A 16,359-nucleotide genomic window follows, 5' to 3' on the forward strand; every position below is an offset into this window, starting at 1 on the left:
TGATGTCTGACTCCTCCCCCTATCTCTAAGGCTGAGCCCAGACACCCAACGGAGGAAACTCATTTCGGCCGCTTGTATCCATGATCTCAGTCTTTCAGTCACTACCCAGAGCTCATGACCATAGGTGAGGGTTGGGAAGAAGATGGACCAGTAAATTTAAAGCTTCGCCTTCTGGCTCAGCTCCCTCTTCACCACGATGGTCCGGCGCAGCTCCTGCGTCACTGCAGACACCGCACCAAACCACTGATCCGTCTCATGCCTCATTCTACCCTCACTTGTGAACAAGACCCTGAGATGCATTCATGCAACGTTTGTTCGTATGCCTCCAGTGTTTCCTCTAACGCTAATGCCAGCCATCCTAACGTACACTGCTCTTTTCACCGGTCAGCAACTATTCAGAGTTTTGTTTTTGTTATTGTTGTTGTTTTTTTTAACTTTTCTAGATAGTAATCATAGCAGAGTATATCTAGATACTTTTCAACGTGTCTCGAGGGGAACTTTATCATACAGGGGGTTTTTTTCTTTTTCATATGTGTGTATTCACTATATAGTAAATAAATACATATTTCCTACAGTCATTTTCTCTTATGAACTCCAGACATTGTACGGAGCTTCTCTTTCAAATGTAGCACACAACAGATTGCTTGTGTCAGAGCATTCTCACCTACAGGAAATACTCTGTTAGGTTTAGGCGAGGGATGGTACCTGGGCAGACCGTGCAGGAGGCAGGATGTAGCCGGTTTGTGATGTGGTCAGAAACTCTCTTGCCGTTCCTTTAATTTGACTGATGGTTTTTGGCTACAGCCCCTGTCATTTCTCCAGTTAAACATTTTTGTTGCCATCTTTGTATAGATGACCCTACTTTTTCACCCCCGTATGTTTGTTTTCTTCTGGGTTTGTGCCAGTGATAGAAACATCATCAACATGCCTTATTCAAACATGGGCTCACTCATCACACAGACTTTATACTATGAGGCTGACAGGATAAAGTCCTCATAATGTCCGATCCAACTGATTCAGACAGTTCAGTCCCATTCAATAGAACTTTATTTTAAGGAAATTCTTGTGCCAGAGAATTTTTCAAATTACAGTAACAAAAATTAAAGATCACAAACCAGTAACAACCAGAACAAGCAGTGGGTTCCTTGGGTCAGGGTCACATAGTGGGCCTAGTGTTAGTGTGCTTTCACACCTGCACTGCTTGGTTTGGTTCAATCGAACTGGAGTTCATTTGCCCCCTCAGTGCGGTTCATTTGGAAAGAGGTGGTCTCAGTCCGGTTCCAAAGGAACTCTGGTGCGGTTGGTTTGTGGTGAGAAGGTGTTCCGACCTGGATGTGAAGCAACTGCAGTCACATGACACATTGTTTGGGTTAAACATGAGCATGTTACAGTCCTGGAGGATTATTAATGTGCACCTCCTCCTGTACTGCCTTAATATGCACATTCAGCACATCCAATGCATCAAAACATTGTTTTCTAGTTGGAGCCGCGCCTCGTTTTCAAACTGTATGGTTTGACTAAAATGAACAATGACAGCAATATAGTCCACGATGAGCAGCGCTAAAATCAACCTGCGTAGTTGTCCCTCCATTGTGACATTAGAAAGTGTCACATTTATCTTGCAAGTGTACTCTTCTTCAACGTTTGCTTTACTTCCTGGATTTTTCCCACATGGAAATTCTGACCAATCAAGAGCAGCTTTCTCACACAATGCATTTGATCTGGTCCTCTTGTAAATGCTGCCGTGAGAACATGAACCAACTCTAGGCAATGATACAACTTTGGAACAACATGAGTCCCTGATTCAGACCAGAGGAGACCACTCTAGGGCTGACAGCAGCCTTAAATACGAGTATTAAGTATCTGTCAGAATATTGAAAATATACAAGATATAATGTGTTTAAGGAGCAAAAAGCAAAAAGCAGTGCCTAACAGAGTAACAATAGAAGTAAGTTAAGTACAAAAGTTACTAAATATGAACTAAAATGGTGAAAAAATGCAGATTACACCTGATAATCAACATTGTATAAAATTTGCGTTTGCGTTCTCGTATACAGCTCCTCCAGGTAACATTTAGATGAATTCAGGTTTACAGTGCATGTTAAACAGATATACTGATCTCATTCACAAATAACTTTCAGTACTTTGCAAGGAACTTCTTCCTGACCACTATCGCCAGTTCTCTTGCTCATGTTGGGAATTGTTGGGTCGATGAACTTACATTTAACTGTAACTGTTAAGTTGTACCTTGTATGATTCTATGTGGCAAATAAAGTGATTGATTGATCTGTAAATTGCTCGATGTGATAAGTGTCCTTAGATAACTCTTGTTATGATTTGATTTGAAATTTACTTCACCTGACTTGTTTTTTCAGTCGCTGTTAAGCTTCTGTAAATGAACCTCAACACTGATGGTTCACATCAAATAAAAGCTCTCCAACAGCTCAAAGGAATATGATCACTTGATGTCCTGGAGGACTTTATAGAAAAACATCTGCAGGAAGTTGCTGTCGGCTTTATTGCTGCTAGTTTAACAACAAACAACTGTCGTCTGCCGGGGAGGCAGCATGATGGTGAAGAACAGGAAATGGCTGGATAAGCAGGTTCAGTACTTGGCAGAATCCAATGTCCAATCCAAGATTCAGTGGGGACTGTGGTGGAGAGACGCGCACGGAGCAAGGTGCAGGTCATCTTCAGGAACTGCAGCCACCCTCTCCACAACATCATGGCAGGACAGAGAAGCAGCCGCTGTGATCGGTTTGTTTCCTCGTGTTGCAGGACTGAACGCTTCAGGAGATCCTTCGTCCCCACAGCCATCAGACTCTGTAACACCCCCCAGTACTCACCCTAGTGGACTCCAGACAGTTAGATTAATAAATAGTCACTTAGAGACTTTTTTTACTTTATTTATTTCCATTGGCACATTATTTATTGTTGTGTTTTTTATGTGATTTTATGTGAGCTACTGGATACAAGAATTTCCCATGGGGATGAATAAAGTATCTATCTGAAAATAATTGCTGCAGAGCAGAAGTGACTGTAATTGGAATGAGCGGAGTAGTGACTCCTCATGTCCACTGGATGCAGCTGCGTCACGCCTCTCTCACAGATCAGACGGCATCATGAAGCGGAGCATCTTTAAAGCACTCTGTTCTGCAGCTTTACATGTACTGATGCTCACAGTTAAACTACATTTCCCAATAGCAAACGTTTGTTCCCACTGTAGTAAGATAGCACGACCAAACCAGCACTGTGTTTTCTTCTCCTGAGAATTTAAAGCTCACAAGTGATCCACAACTTCACCTCCATCTTCAGAATCAGGACAGAATCGAGCAGCTGATTGGTTTTACGATACAGAGCAGAGAGAAGACATGACGGACCGCCTGTCCCTCTGTAGAGCTGGTTTCAAAGCTGGTCTCCTTCACCTTCACATTGAGCTGACCTCTCACTGTGGGCGGGGCCAACCACTCAGGCACAGAGCCAAAAATAGCTGCAATGCTTTGAAAAATATATACACGATTAACAGACAGCACACTCTTCAAATAATAATCAACTCAACAGAGGAGGAAAGAAAGACAACACATGTTGACATTTATTTGGATATTGTGCCGTGCGGTCCAACAGTGCACCTGAGCTGTCTATCAGCTCGACAGCTTTGCAGTGTGGTAAATGTCACCATGAAGTAATCGTGCATGGGTTTATTAAATGACTCAGCAGTAGATGATCCTTGTTCTAACACTTGATGCAAGATCGTGTCAGTGTGTTGAGCTACTTTTCCCGAGCAGTTGTAGTAATAAAAGTGGAGTGTTGCTGTCTGTTCTTGAATGCAACACAGATAAAAAACAGTCCATAAATCAAATCTGTGAATTGCTCAGTGTGCATAATCCTTCAGCTTTGAAGCAGAGATGGGAGGATGTTGGAGAGCAGATATCAGACGGGGTGTGGTGTAAAGGTATTCAAAAACTGTATTTGTCCTCTGTTTGTCTGAGACACATTGTTGTTCAGTTTAAGACTGGACACCAGCTCCACTGGTCCAGAGCTCAGTTGGTGGTGATTAGCGGTGATCCTGATCCTGCGTGCGACAGGTGTAAACAGTCTTCAGCCACTTTATGTCTCATGTTCTGGTCATGTCCCAAACTGTTTCATTTCTGGGATTTAATATTTAAAACTGCTGCTGCTGTTGCCCCGTCTGTGTCCATGGTAATATTTGGAGTAACTCCTCTTCTTCTGTGTAAATAGAAGGACTCTTCACCTTCAACACGTGGACACTGGATTAAGGATGTTTTTATCATTTACAGTTGGAGCAAATCTGTTGTTTTATTCAAGGATCAGCTGCACGCTTCTTTGCCACCTGGCAACTATTTCTAACTTTTGTGGCAAATATGGAAGCTGAAAAACTGTACTGAAACACACTGTGCTCTCCTGCTTATGTCACACATGTTAATTTGTCGCCATGTTTCCCTTTTTTCAATACTTGTTTTATATTTATATATATTTTCTTCTCTGTTAAATTTCCTTTGACTGGTCTGGCTGTCTCTGTTTGTTCCTGGGTTGATGGGTGGGTGGGGTCGCCTTTTTGTCCTTACTGACTCTGTGTTTGCTTATAATACATTTTTATTGAATTACTAATAAAAAAATACCTTGTTTAAAAAAAAAAGTGTAGTGTAGCTGGAGATCAACTGTCAGTGAGGAGTAGCTCGTTGCTTCCCCAACAATCCACTGGAATATTTCTTTTAAGAGCTGTTTTGCCAACTTTTATTCTGTTTTTACAGCAAAGCCGCATATTTCTGATATTTCCTGAATATTAGCAGAAGAAAATATAGCAGCCCCACTTCTATTTTATACCTCGAGCCTGTGATCTGTAGCTAAGAAATACAGCTGACTTGTGTCCTGTGTGTCCTTCTTGTGTATCGTCAGGCCTGATGGGATGGGGACAGTGACCGTGGAGGAGAAAGACAACTTTGAGGCCGTCAGGGGTCGACTCATGGCTCTGCTGGAGAACCAGATCACACATTTTAGGTATGAACACATTTAAGCCTTCAACACCTTCTCCTCACAGCCAGAAAACAGCAAAGTTATTTTGCAAGACAGTGGTTTAAATTCATTTCTGTGCTGTGTGAAATACAATTGGTCAACCGCTAAAAGTTCCACCACACCTACAGAAAACACTTTTCTAGTTTTACCTGTTCATGCAGATAGTTACTCTGTTCATGCAAATTATTTGGATTTTATTGTTCATATACAGGCTTTGAGATTTACAGTATTTCTCCACCTGAATATTATGGAGGTGATGGGATTTAGTCTGAGCTGCTCAGAACATTAAATTACATTTTTAAAAAAGTCATCATCACCATTTGTGTCTCGTCCTCCAGAGACATTTAGTGTGTTTACATGTGCAACAGTATTATGGTTATAATAAAGATTCTGTTTCTGCACATGTAAACAACCGCAGAGAAGTCATGTAAACAGGGATGTGAATAGCCAGGTTTTTCATGCTCCATTGAATGCCAAATAGGATATGGCCAGGATGTGACTTGAAATTAGGATACTTAACTCAGTACTCACGTTTATTTATTTTATTGGTGTATTTGTCAGAGATAATGAGACGAGCCAGTGACAGTCGTTACTCTGGATAATATCTTTATCTTTCAGTGGATTCATAACACTTTCACCCGCTCCAGTCAAACATTTTTATCTTCTGCGGAATAAGTGCCGGGCTTGACGCTAACTTTTTTCCCAAGGAGCACATGTGCTCCTAAGTTGAAAAAGTAAGGAGCGCACAAAGAACTTTAGGGGCACAATGTAAATTGATCAAACAATGTGTTTTCCGTAATAAACGTGATGCAAATAGACATTTGCATTCATTTTTTTTGTATGAAAGTGCTTTATAAATAAAAGATTGATTGATTTACAAGCAAAATTATGTAATGAATTTGTATACACAATGTACAGAAAGGTAAAATCATCAAGTTTTGAAAAAGTATTGCAATTTAATTTTGTCTTTAATGTTATTATCTTATATATATTATCTTTGCAATATGATTATCTTATATAATGTTATTACTATCCTAAAACATTCTCCAGGTCCTCTGAAACTCTGCAGGACTTAAGCCTCTTTCACACAGAGCTTTCGCGGCGCCCACCGCGGGGTAGGGCGCAGAGGACAGGATTTGGGGGAGTACAGGCTCGTTCAGGAGCTACAGCTCCATGGTGACCGCTTCCGGGTCTACTTCAGGCTCTTCTCTGCTATTGGACGCGCGGCGCCGAGGTGTCGTCACAGCGCGTTGCGGTGAAATTAAAAAAATTTCAATTCGAGCGCAGGCTGGCGGCGCGCAGACGCCGCGGCATGCGCCCTCTCGCGCGCCGCTCAGCTCGGCGGCAGAGCGGTGCGCTCTTGCGCCGCGGTAGCACATACACAATGAATGGGTTCGTCGGCGGAGGTCTGCGCTTTGCGCGCTCTGTGTGAAAAGGGCTTTATTTCCACCCTGCCCAGCAGCGGTACCGTGGCGAACGGTCCCTAAAGGCCTCTACACATGATCAGCTGTAAAACCGCTTTGCGCTGGCTGTCCCATTGTTTGTCTATGGAGAGGGCAGCAACGCCTGACAAAGCGGCACCGCTACCCTTGGCGTCGTGCACGATATTCATTGTGCCGACAGTGGCTTGGAAAACCGCCTATAACCGTGTCACACTGGCAAGAGGGAAGGCGGCTGGAGTTCCTCCAACATTTGCGGTTGGATTATCATATGTTTTTTTATTGACAAAAATATAGGCTGCTTCGGCTGATTTTTTTAATGTGCACATGTGCCCCTAAATATTTTTTTCAGTTCGCACACACCTATTTTTAGTCGAAAATGCGAGTGAAACGCTCACACTGTTGAGCCCTGAAGTGTGATGCCACTTTGCCCTTTTCTTAAAGGGATAGTTTGGGTTTTTGAGGTTGTGTTGCGTGGGGTACTTATCCATAGTCTGTGTATTACCTACAGTAGATGTCAGTCTGTGCGTACCCAGTTTGGAGAAGCAGGCTGGAGTCTGACACTGAAGCTAAGCAATGTCCTGCTGTGGACGGGGGGCTGCAACAAAAAATATTTTAGCCACCTTTAAAAAAGTTCCCATTGAAAAAACTATATTAGTTTAAGCCAGTAGCCACTATAATAAGGAATATAATAAGGAATTACTTATTTATTCTCTGTATATCTTATATTTATATTTTGCAAATTGTTTTTTACTTTTTACTTTTTGATACCCTGTGTGCTGCTATCTAATGCTGCTGGAATCTTAATTTCCCTAAGGGGGTCTTCCCAAGGGATTGATAAAGTTCTGTCTAATCTAATCTAATCTAAGTGAACTCCACATTGAGAGTATTTTCATTGCTTTTCTTCCCCGTCAGACAGCTCATTCTGACGGGCTTCAGTTCCCCATCTCTGCTCTCGTCAAAGCCACCAGATTCCATTGACAAAAACAGTCATTTTAGCATGCTATACACGGAGCTGCTGGTCGACTACTGTTGCTTCAATAAGTTAGTCAGTTTTTATTGTGTGAATTTGGTGAGTCCAAACTAACCCTTTTAAACGCCAAAGTCACACAATATCATAAAAACAATATATCTCTTGGAGTCAGAGGTCGACCAGCAGCTCGTGTGTTCAGCTATTTAAAACTACTGTTTTTCTCAATGCAGTGTGGCTAAGAGAGAGAAATATAGTGGCTGTTCAAAATTGTTGTCTGACATTAAAGTAAAGCAGTGAAAATATTCTCAGTGAAGCGCATACTTAAACTGACATTGATATATATTTTTTTTAAGTGGCTAAAAATCATTTTGTTGCTGACTCCTCCACTGCAGCAGGTTGCTTAGCTTCCATGTCGGACTGCAGCCAAATTGTCAAAGCTGGTGGCGTGTTGAATGACACTTACTGTATGTTATCTATTGTCTATGGATAAGTACCCCCATTTCAAAAAAACCAAACTGTCCCTTTAAGGTCTGCATGAAGCGTCACACAGGAGGGACAAGAGAGGCTATGTTTGTATGTTTGTTTTTGTTGTGTGTAATTTGGACTAACTGACCCTTTAAACGTAGATTGATGCATTTGTTCTGCCTCACCTCATAAAGATAATCTAACTGTTACTGTTACAGATTACACAGCTCACGCCAGCCCTGAATCTGTGCACAGATTGTCTTACTGTAATGAATGAGAGACAATCTTAACACATCTTAACCTCTTAAAGACGTTTGCTAAATGCTCGGCTGCGATCTAAAGTGAAGTGATTTGAAGGAAATCAAAACATGTAAAACCAGCGGTATGCTCCTTTAACGCCGTCATAATGAACGCAGGCAGTCTGGGTATTTTTAGCCCCATCAGCAGCAGCACACAACAGGTGCAGGACATGCGTCGTCGATGCCGGCTGATGAGACCTCCCTGCATCTGCGTGCTGCTATTCAGCGCCGCCGCCGCCGTGTGAACACATTGTGAGCGCGGTGTGAAAGCGGCAGCCCCAAGACCTTGAGCAATACTCGTCTGAATGGACCTGTGCCATTAACTGTCCCGAAGCCCGGCTCTTTAAACCCTTCACGCCTGAGAGGGGCCCTCCATCTGGCCCCAGAGAGGAGAGGAGGGGCCGGTCAGGGCCGAGTGTGTGCTGGGGGGGGGGGGTTGATCAGCGGGAGTCATTACTACCTCACCTCAACAAGAGGCTAATGCTGGTAAACAATGGATGGAACAATGCTGGGATTATGCTAATGTCCCTCAGACAAGAGCAGGATTTCCACAGTTTAGTTTAGATTAAAGCTGAGCTCAGCCACTAAAGACTCATGTAAGGTTATACATTTAAACTACAGCTGCTCCTCTTCACTGCTTCTCTTGATTATTATTCTTCCTTAGAAAAGAGATTATCCAAAGATTACCTCATCACTGTTTTATCAGTTATTATTTTTCTTTGGTTTTGCCCGCCAACAGTTAACAGTCTTACAAGGAAAGATAAATGTAGAGGAACACGATTGTTTATTTTGGTGTCATGAACATCCACATGGATCCGAAGACACTAAATATACCCAACATGGCCAAAAATATGTGGACACCTGTGCAGGTAATGATAGTGTTATAGTTTTATATCCGCCTCCATTCTTCTGCTTTAAGTCTTTCCACCAGATATTTGAACCTTCTGCAGGGATTTGCTCCCAACACTGATGTTAGCTGATCAGGTCTGCCTCTCAGTCGGTGTTTCATTCCAGAGGTGTAGGACGGGAATGAGGTGTGGGCGCTTCACAAGCCGCAACTTCCGCTGATGTAGAAGTCAGGGTCAGCCTGTAGTGTAACATGGGTGGCGCTATATGACGGCTGATCTCGTCCTCTGCTCGGACGGCAAGGAGCTCCAAGACCTCATTGTCTCCCCATTTCGGAGACATTTTCAGCCACTGTTCTCCTTCTTTGAGTTAGCTGCTAACTGCTGCTAGCTGCTCATGAAGTCTCCTGTGGTGGGTTGGACATATAACACGTCGTCAAAAGGTCACACCCGTCAAACCTATGGTGCCTTCCTGCTGGCTGTCCCTTTTATCCAGACATCATTTAGTCGCTTTTAATACCTCGGCTGCCAACTTAAAGGCGAGACAACTCTGTCCCTCAATTCCGTGATCGTACCTTTTATAAAAAATGGCATGAAATTCCTGACTTGAACAGGCAGTGTAAAAGGGGCTCCATCCTCTCATCCAAGTACAGTTGCTTCTCACTCCAAAAATCCAAGATGATGATGGCTAAACTTGAGGTCTCTAAATTTGAGTCCACAAACCAATGGGAGACGTGAAGGTGGTTACGTCCATTATTCATGTACAGTCTATGGTTCTTCCACACCAACATGGGAAAAACATTTCTTTATGGAGCTTGCAGCCTGTTGCCGCTCAGTTGGAGGAACACTAATGTTCAGAGAAACTGTTCTCATCATTAAAACAACAGGAATATGGCTCTTGTTTGTGAGGAGCAAAGGTAGCCATGTTCTTCAAATCCTCTAAGAGAGGAGAATGGTGGGGACGGATGGGTCAGCAAAGTGTCTGTGACTCAGTAGTCTGGCTTTTGCATCCTGTTTCTTACCAACAGTCAACATAAATTTATTGTAACCATCTTTCCATTACCTCAGTCTCAGAACCCATCAGCTATCGGTCTGACAGTGAGTTGACCTCTGGGTTCAACAGCAAATATTTTGGGAGATCCGGTGTGGCCAACAGATGTCCACTAAATGGCTATCTGGAACAAGACTTCCTCTTACATGCGACAGCCATGGTTTACAGTTCATTTGCAACTTGAGACAGGTCCAGACAACACGTCAGCTAATCTCTATAAGCACCTGCATTTAAATGCAAAAGAAATCATAATAAAAAGCTAAATCACTGTCAGATGCTAGCTCATAGGTTCTGAGATTGTATTCCGGCCAATGGGCTCTGCCTCTTTTGGACTCCACACAGACTGTTTACCTCTCAGAGGTGATCGATCAATACTACTCGGACTACAAATAGAAACTAGAATGCTTCCAATGTCAAAATCTTGTCCTGTTGCCTTCAGATGATGCATTCATCTGCAGATACCTGTTTATAGAGATATTCCTAACCTTAATAAGTTGATGTCCTTCTCACTTCGGGTTGTTATTAACAAAGTCATGAAGATTAACAATCATCACTTTATGATCCACAGCAGTGCCGTCTACCTAATGTAAAGGAGAGGTCAGAGTTACACAACATTTCTCCTTCTGTCCACACACATGTTCCCTCTCTCAATTCAGTTTAACCCAAACAAACTTTACTGGTGTGAATGTGGATGTTATGTTACTGACAAGGCTAAATGATCCTTCCATCTTTTTGGGGAGTTTGTTAAATGACATTTAATCATCAGTATTTAATTCATTTCCATTCCTGATAGAAACACCAACACCCAGAGTCAACTGATGCACTTTGACCTGTTCCAACCCGGTCTCCTTGACATCACATCACTTTTTATCAGCATACTGAGGAAACGTTTTAAAGCATCATTAAACTTGTTATGTTTAAACACTGTGTGAAGGAAAGATCACGGTCTTGGTTAAATACTATTAGACTGGATGTGCTGACTCTCATTAGCATTTCACTGAAACCATGATCTTTCTCTAACCTCTTGCTTTTGTTGCTTAAACCCACTGAGCATAATCCAGGAAGCAAATCATGTTTCTCTCACAATCTATTAGGCAAAAACAAAATAGTAGAATTTAAATGCAACCGGTGGAGACAAGGTTGCCCATTCAGAGAGACCGGCAACCTGGCTTTGACCCACATCATTGTTTCATTACTAATTTTGTGTCTGAAAAGGGCTTCAGTCAGATATGCAGCTGAAAAAACCCCCACTCCAGTTACTTAAATAATATGCAGCAAATAAAACTGAAACCATTGTGAAGCTGTACTTTTACTTAATATGCCGTTAAGTTTTATGAACAAAATTGAAAAGAATATTTCTGTTTCTGACTTTTAGTTTAATCTGATTTCATAAGCAGCAGGTATTAATTCATGAATCTATGCAGTGTGATTGTTCATATATCACATATTTCTGTCAGCTCCTTTCAAACACTTGAAAACATTCGTCAGAAACAACTCAGGCCTTTTCAACACTTCCTGCTCTTTCACCGATTTCCTTTTTTTTTTTTTTTTTCATGGAAATGAACATCACAAACTGGTGACTTCACCTGAAGTATGAACCGAATCTTCAAACAAAGTCCTGCTCGTGAATCTTTTTTATAGATTTTGTGGTTTTTTGTTCAGTTGTATTAATGTGAAGGAACAGAACATCTGCCTGGAGGTTTTTGTCCAATAAATGGCTGACCTGTGTGACCGCGTGCCTTTGTTTATTTAGTTCTGTTCACTTGTCAATTAGCAACGTGAAACCTCGGTGAACCGCCTCGTCTGCGCTCAGACGGAGCTGGAGGTGAGAAAAGCTTCCTTCATCAGTGTAATTAGATGAAAGGAGGCAGCCATCTGTTGACGCTCACTGATGTCTTGCTGCCGCTGCTTCAATCTTCCTATTCTTCTTCTTATTATTATCATACTCTTTTTTTTCTCCACACAGTTGTCCTTGAGATTGTTTCTAAATGTGATGACCGCCCACGTTTTACATCTGCAGGTACTGCTTTCCCTTTGGACGACCAGATGGGGCCCTGAAGGCAACGCTCTCCCTGCAGGAACGGGTACACGTTAAATACATATTTAAATACTTCTGCATCTCAGATACCTCCTGTGATGTTTTCTGAGTGGTGGTAAAATTTTTATGTGTCCAGAGTAGAAAGGTTTTGGGTTCGTATTTATCAGGTGTCTTTGGATCATGCTGAAAGTTAACCTCATTTGCTTTCAGTCGGAGGAGGGATTGTTCTAAAGAGAGAGTGAGATGTCGCTGTTTTTATTGTTCATTAAACAAATGAACAATAAGAAATGCAGAAAATAGCCTCTCTTTTTTTTGTACAGGTTTTATTCATGAAGGTAAGTGACATATTTCGGTCATGTGCGCAGAACTATGTTAAAAACAGAGTATAAATAGCTGAAATATATGATGATATTTACCAATAATTAGTTTGCATGCATGGATCAAACAACTCCATCACCAGAATAAATGTCTGCATTCTACTTTTCTGCAAACCACAGATCCGTTACATTTGTACATTATTATGAAGAAGATCTGTTGCAGCAACGCTGTGGTTAACATTTGGTTACGTTTAGGCACAAAAACCACCTGGTTATAATTTGGAAAAGATCATGTTTTGGCTTAAAATACCCAGTTTTGGTGCCACAGTCAGGGCTGGAAATGCCACCAAGTCTCGCTAAAGAACAACCAGTTGTGTCGTTAGTTGGTCGTTAACAGTGGCCTGCAGCTTGGCAGTCGTCTCGCCAAAGTGTCCCAGTGTCCACCAACCCCCCTTTACCTCCTGGTGTCAAAGTCAGTTAATATACATGTAATCAGAATGTTGATATAATATGTATGAAACATTCAAATGTGATGTATCAGTGGTTAAACAAAACAACCTTTACTTCTGGCAATCAGGCTGATCAAACATTGAAACATTTTACTGATGTATATCTTGTAGTTACATTTTCCCACCTACAGCCTCAGCACAGTAACCATATATGTTTCATTTTAATATTTATATCTTAAAGCCACTCTTACCTTTCTTCCATTTCACACAGCCCTGAGAAAAAATTTGAACATCCACAACTCCGCCTCCTTCCAAAGTCCCATCCCCCTCCTCCTGCAACTCCACCTCCCTCCAACAGCCTACTCCCCCTCCTCCATTACGCCGTCATTACGTCTATGATAGATGTAGTCGTTGCCATGGTAACGTTAGATACACGGTAGAGGAGAGCGAGTGTAACGTTACAAATGCAACCCCGGAGTTTTAAAACTCAGTCAGTGATGACTGATGAGTTTTAGAATAAGGTTACAGTGCTAACGTTAGATAGTAGTGTTAACGTTACTAGTAAGTGGAAACGCACAAGGAAGATAATGTTAATGTTTCACAGGCTACGCTACAGTAGGCTAACGTTAGCCATTAGCAACTGGATGCTCTGTTGTCATCTAACGTTATATGTTATATTAGAAGCAAACTAAAGCAGATGTTACATGAGCGGTTACATCAGGCCAGTCGGAGGCCTCCATGTGGGGAAGACAGACAGGACGCTCGACAAATCATTTCATTCGGTCTGAATGCAATGATTAGTAAGTACTAATGTTAAACACTGTAGCATAATGCACATTTAATTTCTGTTTTATTTTATTGCTTTAAATTTATGTTCTTTTTAGCATACTCTTATTCTTACGTCTTATAATTCTCTACTCTTAACTTCAGAGCAACTGTAACGAATCATAATTTCACCTCAGGGATCAAAAAAGTATTTCTGATTTTCAGTCTGATTCTGATTAAAACTTGGGGGTGACCTCTGGCTCAACACGTAGAGCGTGCGCCCCACTGTAAGCTAAGTCTTAAGCGGCGCGGCCTATTTTTGATTAGAGCCTGTGACCCTTTGCTGCTTGTTATCTTTAATTATTTCACCTTCCTTTCCTGTCGCTCTCCAGCAGTTCTGTAAAAAAGGTCCTGAAAATATATTTTTAAAAAAAGAACTTGCAGGCAGACAATTTGATTCAGCCCCCTCTGATCACAGTCACATCGTTTTCCAACACTTTTATCAGCACCACATCTTTGATTTATCATAAAAGCACTCATTATTCGTGATGGACCCTTTTAATGTGTTAAATTATGGAGCTCCCAAAGTCCGGACAGATGACTTTTTTTAAAATTGTATGTGCATATTGTAGGTTATTATCTTGTTTCACAAAATAATGCTAATAATTTTCCAGGTTTGTGAGGTCCTTCTTGCCAGTTTTGTTGCAGGACAAGTCAGCAGCTTTAACATTCTTACTGGTGACCCCACATAAATCCCAGCATAACTCCAACCTGACCACATGTAATCAGAAACTGAAAACAAAGTATGATACTTCCCTTTGTTATGTAGTGAAGTATAAAGTCAGGTTATTTGAGGTTGAGGATCTGGGTTTATGTGGAGAGGGCGCTCCATTTTGTATCCCACATAAGATCCATAAAAATGATTTCATTTTAAGCTCATAGCGATCAAACATAAATGTGCACGCTTGTCTCTACCTGAACACCATCTCCTGCAGCTCCTAACCAGTTAGTACACCTCTGGAGCACTCAGAGAAAGGAGTGAAGTTAGTAAAGTTGATCAAATGCTTTTCCTCCAAGACCTAAAGTAGGACCAGACTTGTGTCACTGAGAATTTTTGGCCAGTTAGAGGTGATTTCCTGCTCTTGAGACACTTGTTAACTTTGGGCTTATAAGAGAATCAGGTGTCTGTTCTGTGTCTCTGAACTGTTTGAACCTCACTGACATGATGGCTGTTGTTTGTGTCGTGTCAGGTTTTGATGAAGGACATCACCACACCTGTTCCTCCAGAGGAGATGAAGAAACTGGTGCAGAAGTGTCTGGAAAACGCAGCTCGAATCAACTACGGTCAGCTGATCGAGTACGCTCAGATCAAGGGTGAGAGTTTATGGATTTTCTGTTCGTCATTCAGATGTCACTTCAGTTCTCTGTATACATGACTCCACGTCAGTGTTTTAGTAGTCTGCGGATAAAAAATACCTGGGAACGAAACAAACGATTTTCTAAACAGACCTGATAAAGGATGCCTGAAGCCAGAACCACAACGTCCCTTGTTTGAGTCCAGACGAAGAACTCAGTGCCCTGTTTGTCTGAAGGGTGGCGCTAGAGGAAATTCATGGGATCATTAAAAAGGCTTCAGCAGCATTTGCTGTGAACAGTATGATTTCATGGGGCAGCAAACAGTTAGCTGAGGATTATGGGAAATGGAGTCGTGTATTAACCAAGTGTTTTTAAGGGTCATTGGTCTAGGGGGATGATTTTCGCTTTGGGTGTGAGAGGTCCAGGGTTCAAATCCTGGACAAGCCCAGTTTTTAAACTCGTAGGATTCATTATCACAAAGGTCGGGACACACAAACAGCCAACACACAACTGCTGTCAGGATTCAACTGGGTGGCAGTAGCTCAGTCCATAGGGACTTAGGTTTGGGAGGCAGAGGGTCAAGTCCTGCTCGGGGCGCCTGTCCATGGGCAGGCCTGTGTGTTTATGACAACCCAGGGAAAACATTGTATTTCCCCTCGAGGATTAATAAAGTGTATCTTCTTCTTCTTCTATCCTGGGTGTCTCCTGCTGTGTTGGGACCTGCAGTGGACACTCAGGCAGCTCCGGAGAAAAGACTAGAGGATATGATGCGACTGGGAGAGCTCTGTATCGAAGTCCTGCAGCAGAACGACGAACATCACTCCGAGGTGAGTTATTGATGATTATCTGCACAGTTTGTTTCAGCTGAAAGGTCCTGAATGTAAACTCACCGTCCTGCATAGTTACAGCAGTTATTGTTTCAATAAACCTGTAGAGACACAAGTTATTATATTAAAGTACACTTGGGAACTTTGTTTTGAAGCCTGGAGGCCTGTAACAGTTTTATAAGCCCCCCACCCTGAAACTGACACTTATTTCAACTCCTATCCCACTTTTGATTTTCTCCAGTCTTTTATTTTAAAGTTACCATTTAACATTTTGGCAAGGCTGCAAAATGGCAGCATCAGGCATACTTACACCAAAGTGTTTCTTGGAGACGAGAGAAGTCGACAACTAATGTTTTCTTTCCGTGGAGTTTAATCTGAATGTTTCCTGTCTCAGGTGCAAAAAGAAAGGTATTACTCCCTCAGAATGCAATCTGCTAAACATGCAGAGCAGCATCATAGCTATGAGAGAGGATCAGCTCCAGAACAAATTAGACAGTGAAG

At 42.0% G+C, this 16,359-nt stretch overlaps 1 protein-coding gene across 2 annotated transcripts in view; it reads left to right on the top strand.

Moving 5' to 3' along the window:
- The window catches only part of cadps2 (Ca++-dependent secretion activator 2), a 633,342-nt gene that overhangs the window by 532,353 nt on the left and 84,630 nt on the right, over positions 1 to 16,359 (top strand). For both annotated transcript variants that reach the window (XM_050072844.1, XM_050072843.1), the window contains exons 14-17: positions 4,918 to 5,019; positions 12,127 to 12,190; positions 14,926 to 15,049; positions 15,758 to 15,858. In XM_050072844.1, the coding sequence (XP_049928801.1) occupies positions 4,918 to 5,019; positions 12,127 to 12,190; positions 14,926 to 15,049; positions 15,758 to 15,858 (391 nt within the window). The remainder of the gene's footprint in view (positions 1 to 4,917; positions 5,020 to 12,126; positions 12,191 to 14,925; positions 15,050 to 15,757; positions 15,859 to 16,359) is intronic.

The sequence above is a fragment of the Epinephelus moara genome, chromosome 20 (assembly GCF_006386435.1).
Source record: "Epinephelus moara isolate mb chromosome 20, YSFRI_EMoa_1.0, whole genome shotgun sequence".
Lineage (NCBI taxonomy): Eukaryota > Metazoa > Chordata > Actinopteri > Perciformes > Serranidae > Epinephelus > Epinephelus moara.